Source organism: Chaetura pelagica, unplaced genomic scaffold (assembly GCF_000747805.2).
Source record: "Chaetura pelagica isolate M959 unplaced genomic scaffold, ChaPel_1.0 scaffold246, whole genome shotgun sequence".
Lineage (NCBI taxonomy): Eukaryota > Metazoa > Chordata > Aves > Apodiformes > Apodidae > Chaetura > Chaetura pelagica.
In genome coordinates this window covers 2,843,476-2,854,882 of record NW_009953647.1, presented here as the reverse complement: position 1 = coordinate 2,854,882, position 11,407 = coordinate 2,843,476, and the positions used below count along the sequence as shown (strand labels likewise).

Sequence of the window (11,407 nt, the reverse complement as noted above, 5' to 3'; positions counted from 1 at the left end):
AGTTTGTATTCCTTTCACCAGAAATGTCTCACCCCCTTAAAAAAAATAGCACTGAAGTCAGTGGTTGTGTGAAGCATAAGATATGAAGATGAGTTACTGGTGTGTGAGTGTAATACTGTCTCTCTGTTCTGGTGTGCCGTTATGGCAAGATTTTTCCTTTTTCATGGTTGCAGCTGTTTTATCATTCTCTTTTCTCAAAGCTTACCCATGATGAGATGAATTATAACATAGTGGTTATCTCTACTCTAGCTTGCAGAAAATAAGTTGCTTGTCAGCTATTCTCAAGGAAGCTGTTCCCTGCTGCTTCCTAATTAGTGTATGGCAGAAGAACAAACCGTGGAGTTACTCTGAATGGGGAAAAGTTAATAAAAATTATTTTCCTGGAAACTCCTTTCAAATGTGAGAAACATTTGCAGAACTCCCTTTTCTTTATGGGAGGGTAGCTCTTACTCCATGGAGACAGATCATAAAGTAAAGGAGAGACGAAATGGGGGAGTGAAGAGATGGTCAGAAAAAGGGACAAAAAGATATATATGTTTGTGTTTGTGTTTTTGTGTGGGAAGAAGAAATAAAGCAGTTAGTAAATAAATGAATGTGAAAATGATAGTAAAGAAATTATCAAGAATGTACAGAGATTAAATGAAGAAACATGAGGAAACTAAAATTACTGAATGGATGATATAAAGAAGCATAATTAGTTTTTTATAGGATAAACAAATATCAGAAGAGGCCTCTTAGTTAACCTAATGTGTAACATGTTAGGGATAAAAGCTGAAAACTAGTTTCCAGAACTTTCATTTTCAACCTATATAAAATACTAAAAATCTCTGTGGTATGAAGAAATTGAGTAACTGAAAGTTACATGGCTTTTTCCATTCTTCTCACACCTGCTTTGTTATATAGGTACCTCTGTTTATCTATAAGTGTGTGTAGGTCCTTAGTATAGGCACAGTATGCCAGTGGTATTTTTCTTGAGCACTCACCTGTCTACTACCACTTCAATTTTATTTTATGCTCAGCTTCTGTTATTGGGAAATGTGTCACTCCTGAAGCCATAGGCAAGGAACAACCATGTCTGCAGTCTTTTCTTTTGCCTTCTGAAGTAATGCACAAGAATGATGCCATAATGCTGCTTTGTGCATGAAGAATTGCAAGAAAAGAATGAAATTTATGGTATATGAAGTGCTGTCAAATTGATGAGTAACATTCATCTCTTCCCTTCCCCCAGAAATACAGATAAAAAGAAATGAATAATACTAAAAAAAACCCCACCCAAAACAAACCCCACAAGACAATAACAATTTTTAATGATAATTTTTCTTTCCCACATTTATTTTTCACAATGGAAAAAGTTACAATTTTATGTCTGTAGACTAGAAATATGTTTCCCCTTGTCTGTCTCCTGTCTGTAGGAAAGGAGAACTCGAGGTCTCATCTTGCTATCAGAAGGAAAGTGTGGTATGGCTTATTTGAAGTTCTCTCTTTTTTATTCTTAAAGCTTATGGGGATGGCAGATGGGAAACAATTAGCCAGGAGTTAAATTAAAGAAATGCATAAGCGGCTTAGGGTATCTTGTTTGGACATTATATTCAATTCTCTTTTGTTGCTGTATTTATTTTCATCCATGACCTCTGACTTCCCACCATGCCAGAAGAATGGACTAAATTTATTATTTAGTCCAGCTGTTCATTCTTTAGAACTGAAAAGGGATTTGTGCAAAAGCAAGGGCTCTGTTTCCACTCTTACAGGGCAGACTTCCCCTATCCATTAAAGAAATGGAGAGGAAGGTTGATCTTAGCAGCCATTAAGTCTGTTTTACAGGTCTGGGGCCTGATTTCATTCCCAATTACACAAAATCTAGATGTGGATGCCCCTTTAACAGTCCTGGTAGTCTTAGGAGTTGTAATAACATAGAGAAGAAGCTTCCTTTCACCTGTGCTAGTATTACCCTTCAGGAAGCAGAGAGTGGTTTCTCAGGGATTCTGGTGAACTGGGAGTGTTGGCGTGACAGCAGTTAAGAGTTGGTCCAGGTTGATGGTATTTACTGGAATTGTGGTAAAATGGTAAATCTTCCACTAGAGTTTAATGCTATAGGTATTAATAAGTAGCTGAGATAACTAAACAGAATCTTTGGCATCTTTCAACATATGTGTGGTCAAGGCAGTGGGAGGGAAGCAGTTCTTTAGCCCAATAGGACTGTGAGGGAGGAGGGAGAGAGCACACCAGTACCCATTTCTGGACATGGTGTTGACAGAGATTGACAGTGTTTGAGGGTTTTTCAGGAAATGGTTTTATCACAGTAGTTCCTTAGTTACTTACAGTAGATTTTGAAAGGTTGTGTGGTATCACAGGTTAATTTTATTTTAGCGTTTTGTCTAACTTCTGTTGCTGTTTTTGGCTTTATGACAAGATTCTGCTAATCAGTTTCTGTGTTTCTAGTTTGTGCATTGCAATGTGTGCAAAGCTTGTCACCTGTGCTCTGCCTCTCTTTTACCTTGGGTTATAGAAAAAGCTTTGAAGAAAATAAGTTATATAGATAGAAGGTAAGTGCCAGATAAGGTTTTTTCCAGGATATAGAGTAATTATTTTCATGTTACTTGTGGAAATTATGTGAATTATAAGTATCAAATAAGCATAATGTGTTAGTGTAGAAAATCTTTCAGTTGAAATAGTATGGCCCTAGACATGTTGCAGCATTTTAGCAAAAACTAAAATTAGCAAAAGAAAAAGGGCCAATCCCCTTGAAATCCAAAGTAGAGAAGTTCATTGATAGAAGTGAGCATTAAGGTAGCTGATGCACACATCAGAACTACGGCATTCACCTGAGGAATAGAAGGGAGTTGCACTCTTCATCTTCCCAGAAGCAGGTTAACCTGCTTTTGATCAAGTCTTGAACTGAAACTTTTCCTGGCTGTTACTGTTTAGCAGTGCATAGATTTTGAACAACCGTCTTCCCAAGTGGCTGCTTATTGCCATAAGGTGGAAAGTAACTCATCATTTTCTAGAATTTGTGCGTTATTTCAGTCTTGCAGGGGATTGGTAGTAATCAATTTGCTGTCACTACAAAACTCTGAAGAACGCACCACGTATTTTCCTTGCAGGGTGATGAAAGCTTATATGGTGATGCTGACTGCAGTGTCCTATCAGAAGAGATCAGAAAGAGACTAAAATTACAGTTGTACCCATTAACATTAGTAAATTCATTACTGATGAAGTGGGAAAGGAAACTTCAATTCCAATGCAAATGCTATGGAGTTAAAATTACATTTGTCTCATTTATTAGAGGGTTGAACAGTGACATTTTTTGTTATAAGTTGTTTTTTTAACTAGTTTGAGTCAACTGACTCATTGTTTATCTGAATTAAACCCACATTATTTATACCAATTACATCTATTTTTTAAATAAAAGTTGTTTAACACTTTCTTTTGAAATGGAGAACAGTCTAAAAAATCAAAATTATTAGAAGCAGCAAAAGTTAGAAGTTAAAAGTTCTGTTTGATACAGACAAGGGGGTTTCAACAGACAAAAACTTTAAGAACTGCCCACCCAATTTATTATGGCTAGAAATACAACTCATGTAGGATTTTTCCATTTTCCAGTTCAGTGGGCTAAAGGAGGATGTCTCAACATCATTTGTTGCCTTAGAATGTATAAGAAAACCTATCGGATATGTAGTACTTAGGTTCTGCAGTTCTGTTCTGCTTGAATTTAAGATTTTTTTTTTTGCAAACTACAGAGTTGAGCAATGATGTGTGTATACACATAAATATGTAGAAAATATCTTTGGACAGATGTTTTTACCTTTTATATACAAGCATGTCTTTGAAGGGTTTCACAATTCACAGTTGATGTAATCTCCAGTTGTTGCTAGCAAAATAGGTAAGATTGTACACATCCTTGAAGGTGACTTCTGGATAATTTAGGATAACGACTACCTGTCTTGATAAAGAGATTTTTCTTATCTGTGACATGTCTCTTCTTACAGTTTTTTTGTCAAATGATGAATCTTGATAATTCTTTTTGGAATAGATAGCACTCAACAGGCTCCATAAAAATGCCTTTTTCCTAGGTAGAGTAAGGAATTGTTTTTTGCAAAAAGTCTCACCACTTGGTCAAGCAACAGATGCCCATTTCTGCACCAAGGAGCTTATGCTGTGCTCTCTGCCTCACTGTCTTCTTCAGCATTCAGCAGGCTGCCTGCTGGGCTCAGCCTGGCTCCTCTGCCAAGCGCAGGTGCTACCAGGCACCCCCAAATCCAGTATCATCTCTACAGACCTCTGAGTTCCGATGTAAGCAGTCAGGCTCCATCTGGTCCCTGAGTGTTTTCCAGACCTCCTGAACTCTCTGGTTAAGCTCACACATTACTTAAGATGTGTAGCATCATTCCAAGATTTGCAGTAGTACCCATTCTGTTTAGAAGAGTGAATGTGTCTGTTAAAGGGGCAAGTTATGTAAATGGCTAAATGCATTTGAGGAATGCAGTCACTGTTGAAGCAGTAAAAAAGGTAGAAGGAAAATTTGTCAGGAAATGTTCAATTTTTAATTTGGAATTCATAATTATCTTATCAGTATTTGCTGAAAGGCAGAGTTGGCACAGTATTAAAATGTCACACAGTTTGAAGAGCAGCAGAATCCCGTAGCTGCTTGTATTACAGGCTGTATACTGCAAGAAACTAAAGCATACTCAGGCCATACTGAAATGTTTGGAAAGCTACTGCAGCAGCATAGATGGAAATGTTTAAATAAGGGGTTACATTAGAATGTTATTTAATAGTAGAGTAGGGAACAATGTAACAGTCTTGATGTATAAGTAATTACATCTTCACTTTTCTTGCTAGAAATGCTAAAATTCAATAGATTTTTTTTAGTTAAAAATGTTAAGTAGATGCCAGTCTGAATGCTACACCAAAATATAGATTGCAAAACAAGAGAGTTAATAAAATTTCAAATATTTTCAAGTAATTATCCACTTTCTCTGTTATAATGAGAACTAAAATATAACGCAGATATATGCATAAGATAGGAAAATATTTCTTCATGCAAATAGTATTGTTAATCTTAATTAATAATTTAAGATTGCCTACTAAGAGAAGGAGGAGGTGGCTGTATACATTGGAGGATATTCTGTATAACTCTCTGCTCAGCTTTACTTCAGTCTGTGATTGAACTACATGAAATGCTAACTTTTACATAGATATTTGCAGTTTGCAATTTATATACTATATGCAGTAGTATGTGGACATATTAATTAGTGATTCCATATCCATTTATGAGTAAAAGAGTGAAAAACATGATACTGAGCTTGACTGTGCTATTAGTAGTATTAGCTAAACTACAGAGAGAGATAATACAGAAATAAAACTCATAAATCCCACTGTGCAGAAGATGGATAAGATGCTAATTTATTTCTTCCCCCAAATTCTTACTAACAACACAGTGATTATTAAAATAGCCCCTATTGTAAGTCTAAAATGAGAGTAATTGTGGAGGTTTGATGGAAAGCTACGAAACGAGTCATTAATCTGAAACAAAGAGTTTAAATATGGAATTATGATATACTTGGCTTTCTGTAGTGTAGCTGTCAGGCTTGGGCAGTTTGCTGGTCAATAGTGACATTGTGTGTCAGTGAACAGAGTCTCCTGATACCTTAACCTGCAGTTCACACATTACTGAAGCTCCAACTGTCGAACATTCAAGTCCCTTGGTACTACTGCAGCTTCCAGACTCTCCTGACTGGCTCATGTTTCATTCTTTGGCAATTTGCCCTAATGATATCCCTCAGGAGCTTTCAGACCCTCTTCTTTTCCATATTTAATCATGTTATATTAATCTGAGTGCTGAGCAAACTATGTTGCACAAATTGTAATTGTCTGTGATTTCTGCTGCAATGGTCTTATAATTACTACTTCTTTTAAAAAAAATTTTAGTGTAAATTACGTGTACAAAATTGCATTATAATTTTTATTTACAAGTCTAAGTGTCCAAGGCAGCCATGGTATGAAAGCATTTGCTGCTGATCTGTTCCACATAGACAGTTGTTGGTTTTTTTCCTGTAAAATCCATAATGTTCCAGCACTTGCTTATGGACAGGATTTACATTTTTATTTTAGTTCTTTGTTTTGTTACTGTAAAAGTACACGTCTAATAAACAGTGTTATTATCAAATTAACCTCAGGTGGTAATTTTGTTGTGATGTAAAGTATTAGGACAGTCTTTTTCTGTAAGCTTGGTGTCTTCTATGTAGGGCATTCCCTTTTAATTATTTTTAAAATTATTTTATTTTAAAAATATATATTTTATGAGGTTTGTAGTGTTTTAAGTGCTGGATATAGGCTACCTTGTTTTGAACGTGGTTTTCATATATTCTCATTCAGCTGTAACTCTAGTTGCAAAATGAAATAAATAAATTTGAGTCACTTCCTGATAACAAAGTGGTATTTGATAGAACAAATGGAATTCTTTAGCTGCTGCAGATAATTTTGTTCATTCCAGGAGTGAATGAGAATGTTTCTAATGAATTCCAGACATTTTATGTTTTTTCTGGCGTGGGTGAATAGGGGTTTTTTTTGTGGAGGTTTTTTGTTTGTTTGCTTGTTTCTTTTAGAAGAACAGGGATGTTGTCCATTTTGAATAGTAAGCAGATTACACCATCTCCTTTCTTGGTCAAGGAATCCTTTACTTTTTGCTACCACCAGACTTGCCAGTCTCTGCTTTGGGAATGGAGTTTTGGAAAATCACAATAAATTTACTTTGCTGTCACAGAGAATACTCACTACATATTTTTTTTAAAGGTAATTTGGAAATCAAGATGGTGACACAAACAAGTATTAATACTGCTCCTGAGTTTAATGCTATTCTGTGGCTTTGTGAAGGTTCAGCTTAATTCCATTTGTTCCAAATATCAGAAAAGTGGACCAAAAACGTCCCCTGAGTCCTCCCTGCTCAGCAGAGTTGAGTGCAGCTGGGGTGCACTGAAGTTCTGTGCCTTGGTGGCAGTGCCCATGTTTGATGGGCATCAAGTAGTGCACATTTATTTATTTATTTTTAAAGGAAATAGCTGAGAAGGGCTAACTTTTAATTGACTTGCTAGTCAGACTTCTTGCAAATGTTGTGCTTTTATATCAGAGTTCTTCATAGATGTGTTTAAACAGTAAAAGTAATTAAAAATGCTTTAATAGGTGGTGTGGGGAGGTTAAGATTAGATGTCTAAAAACTAATTTTAAGATTTTGTATTTTCTTTTTATTCATATTTTTTGTTGCCAATTCTGTGTGTGTGTATTTTGTTTTTAGTTAACTGCTTGTGTTCATGCGTCAGCTGCATTGTTATATCCAATGTATTGGCAACACATTTACATCCCAGTGCTTCCTCCACATCTTCTGGACTACTGCTGGTAAGACAGCTAACCTGTTATCCCCTTTCCTGAGATTCTTACCTGTTTTGTAATTCTAAGTAGCTGATGAAAACACTGATTACTTATGTGACTAAAAATACAGAGTTCAGTTTATGAAAGCTCTTCATCCTATGCTTGAATGATGACTGAAAGAGAAATAGTTCAGCATTCCTTTACATGGTAATTGAATTGGTACTTTGAATTACAGTGCTCATCACTATCCATGCAGCATTTATAATCATGTTTATAACAACTGTTCCTGTTTTATTGTTAGAGAATGTGTTCAGTAATTTTAATGTGACTGAATTACAATTTTCTTTTTTTTTGGCATTTATTTTAACTTCAGATAAATTACACTGATAGAAGCATTCAGAAAAAAAAATCGATCACTTTTTCTGGAATAAAACGTTAGTAGGCATCAGTGTTTCCATATAGGTCTATACAATTATTTCATATTTGTATTTTAGACTCTGCCAAGCTCAGGATTCTGTCTAACACCTTCCTGAAGGAGCTTAAAATCCCCATTTCCATACTTCCAAAGCATTCATTGTAAGAATTCTGCTTCTCCTGGTGTTTTGTCTGTTCACATTACAGACTTCATAGTTTTGGCAAATTTTGAAGTTGAACACCAAAGAATCCCTTTTTGAATCTCTAATGATCCTTCAAGAGATAATGTTTCCACATGCCTGTGTTTTAAGATTTCAGGCTAAGAAGAGATCTACTTTCTTTTATTCATAGTAGTGCCAGAGATACCAAATAATAATTTGCGTTAAAACACCTAAAACAGGTGTATCCATCCCTGGAGACTTTCACTTTAACTAGACCCTATGGATCTGTGGGGGGAAAATGAACCATTTTAAAGCAATTCTGTAGATCAGCAATTGTTATTATATGTAAAAACAGAGTCCAAGTCAGATGTCTACCAACACAAGTCTACATTTCTGTTACTAATGTTTTTCTTCACAGAAAGTAATTATGCTTGTATATTGCTGGACTTTGTTTATTATTTGGTGGGATTGGGTTTTTTTGGAACCTATAAATATTTATGTTCCATTGAAATCTTCCCAGTCCATTGAGCTTCTTGTTTTAAAAGAAATTATTTATATTTCCTGAATATTTTTGATAGTTTTTCCTCAAATTTACCATATTTGCCCATGGTACATATTTTCCTGTAAGAGTTTCTGTCCTTCATTGATATTTTTTATTGTTTTTAAAAAGAAGTAAAATATTCTTCTCCTACTCCTCCCTTTACTTTCAACTATAGCTGAGCCTTTCATCTTTCATGATAGCTTTTTTTTGAAGAAGCTCTGTCCTAATTGTTCTTCCTCCTAGATTTGATAGAATGCACCAAGATGGGAGTAGAACTTGGACATATTTCTTTAATTTTTGTATTACTTGATCTTACCACCAAAAGCTTTGTAATCTTACAGTGTATTTCATAAATGCTGTGCTCAGAAGGTAGATCAACACCTTTATTCATGCTGTACCCTGCAGAGTGCATCCTGAATACTAGAAGATTTTTCTATATCCTCTCCTAAGCACATATAATGTTTCCAGAAATAATAATGTTAGATGCTGTACACAGCTTCTTGTGATGATGATAATAGTTGAGATTCTAGGTCATTATGGCATGACCTGAGAATTTTATTTACTCATTAAAAAGAAGCATGGAGTTTCTTAAACTTTTAAAACTCATTTATATCCCTTTTTCTTTTTCACAGTAGTACAATAGAATGGGTGAGGGGGAAAGTTTCCCTTTTTTAGAGATGTTTAAATGGAAACAAAGTTCATGAAAGGCAATGCACAACTGATGAATTTACCATAGCAACTATAATTCAGACCTTTTAACTCAGTTTTTTGTTCATTTACATTTCTCTGTTCTTGTTTGGTTTGAAACGTTCTTTTGTGAGACAAGTTGGAGCAGTGTAATAAAACCACACAAAATACTTAGTTTTCTTCATGTCTTGGTGTATTAGTGGTGAATAAATATTTTCCTCATAAGCATATAATATATCAAGTCAGAAAATCTTGATGAATTCACAAAGTTAAAGTTCATGCTAGGTGAGACCTATTGTGCAGCTGAAGAGGGTCATGTCAATTTAAAATTAATAAAATTATTTTCCAGTTCGTTTTTATATTTTCATTGTGATAGAGCAAAGTTCTTTTTATAAAAATGCCATTTTTTCCTTACATACATTTTCATATCTTGAAACTACATTGTCATTGCTTCATGTGGACTTTGTTGGGATGTCTCCCATGAACTCACATTTTTTTTAGTCTTGTTTTGAAATGATTTTCAAATAAACGGAGTAGGGGTGAGTTTGGTAATTTTGTTTGTTCCAAGGGGCCAAGACTGTTTTAAACAAAAAGAAGAAAACACAGCAGTATTACTAACAAATTGAATTTTCTTAATATTTTTAAGAGTTTATATATTTTCTAGAAAAGAAAAAAAAACTAGGGAAAGAAAAAGGAGCTAAAAAAAAAAAAAAAAAACCTAGAAAAAAACCCCATCTTTTATCTATTTCTTATTTCACTTAAGCAAAAATATATTGTTGCAGTTGGCCTAGTAGGTGGCTGGCTTTCAAGAAAGCTTTTACAAAACCAAAAGTTTTAGCATTGCTGTAGTAGTTACATTAGAATACAAATATTTTTTTGTGAAGGTGAAAGCCAATTTTATCAAATTCCTCTGTAATTCCTTGGCAAACGAAGTGACTGTTAAAAGAATGAGTGACGGTTTTGTCCGTGTATGGATAAAGCATCTCTTCTAGTGATGCTCTGCTGAGAATATAATGCAATTAGAAAGTTCAGGTTACTATTGCAAAATATCTTTTTATGAGATTTGGTCTCTTCTGAATTGGGATATATGTACGGCTGTTTTCGTGAGAATGGGACAATTATTTTCCAATTAAATTGCACGTTTTGCATAACATAGTAATTATTTTAGGCAGTGATGCTGTAGAGTAGTAACATTTTTGGTAATGACATGCAGAAGCAAAAGAAAACCTATATAGCAGCTCCCAGTAGTATTATAGTAAGCAATTTCATGTACATATTACAAAGCTCTGCTGTTAAGGCTTCAGAATTAAGCAGTAATAAAATTCATTCTTTCCTGAAAATTATCAAATTTACTTTCCATGGCTGCAATTTTTATTTAATGCATTTTCGTTATCTGTTTATCTAATTAGCTTTGTACCTTTATTTTGTTAAATTCTCAAAATTTAAATGATGTAGCTGTTGCTTTGTTCTATAGAAAAGAGCTACACACTACCCTTTTTAATGACAGATTTATTAATGGAGAAAATCATCAGCTATTTTAAGTCAGTACAGGCTTGGTGGAGCTGCTAGAAACAGTGTCGATGTATAAGAAAACAAGGGTGCATAAAATGTATTCAGGGTATACTACTTGCTTTCACTATAGCTTCTCCGGTTCATGTTATTTGTAATGCTCAGATAATTGTGATGCAATGAACCTGAGGATCTATTTGCCTGAGTATTCAGCAAAAGAATCCTCTGTTACATGTCAGTCATAGTAATTCTCATTGGCTTGGTTAAAGATGTTACATAGTATAAAGCATTCTTAAAGTTATGGAGTGCTTTAAAGCTGTCTGATTCCTCACTGAATAAAAGTGCTCTGGAGGGACATCACTTATGGTGGCATGTAATTTGTGTTTAGCCTACAAAGGCATGAGGCCTTATCATTGATAAAGTCATCAGGAAGTACTAAGATTTTTTGATATTGGGCTAAGATAAACACATGGGGTTTTCCATTTCCCATTTTGGAAGCCCCATTGCCTGGAAACCTTAAGCCATTACAGTTTGCAGTCTCAGCAGACCTTTATTTGGAAAGTATAATCATGATGAAAGTTTGTTTTGCCCTCAACCAGTCAGGGTTTTGCGTGTTTTTCTGGTGTGTGTTGTTTTGGTTTTTTATGTTTGGTTTTTTTGGCATTAATCCTCTCCTATGGAACACTGTTAATGAGAGCAACTGACTAATCCATAGTGTGTACAGATTTTT

General features: G+C 34.8%; 1 protein-coding gene across 1 annotated transcript in view; it reads left to right on the top strand.

Annotated features, from left to right (window-relative positions):
- Positions 1-11,407, top strand: part of DENND1B (DENN/MADD domain containing 1B) — a 152,606-nt gene that overhangs the window by 85,524 nt on the left and 55,675 nt on the right. Inside the window, exon 10 of the mRNA XM_009999938.1 lies at positions 7,292-7,392. Within this exon, the coding sequence (XP_009998240.1) occupies positions 7,292-7,392 (101 nt within the window). The remainder of the gene's footprint in view (positions 1-7,291; positions 7,393-11,407) is intronic.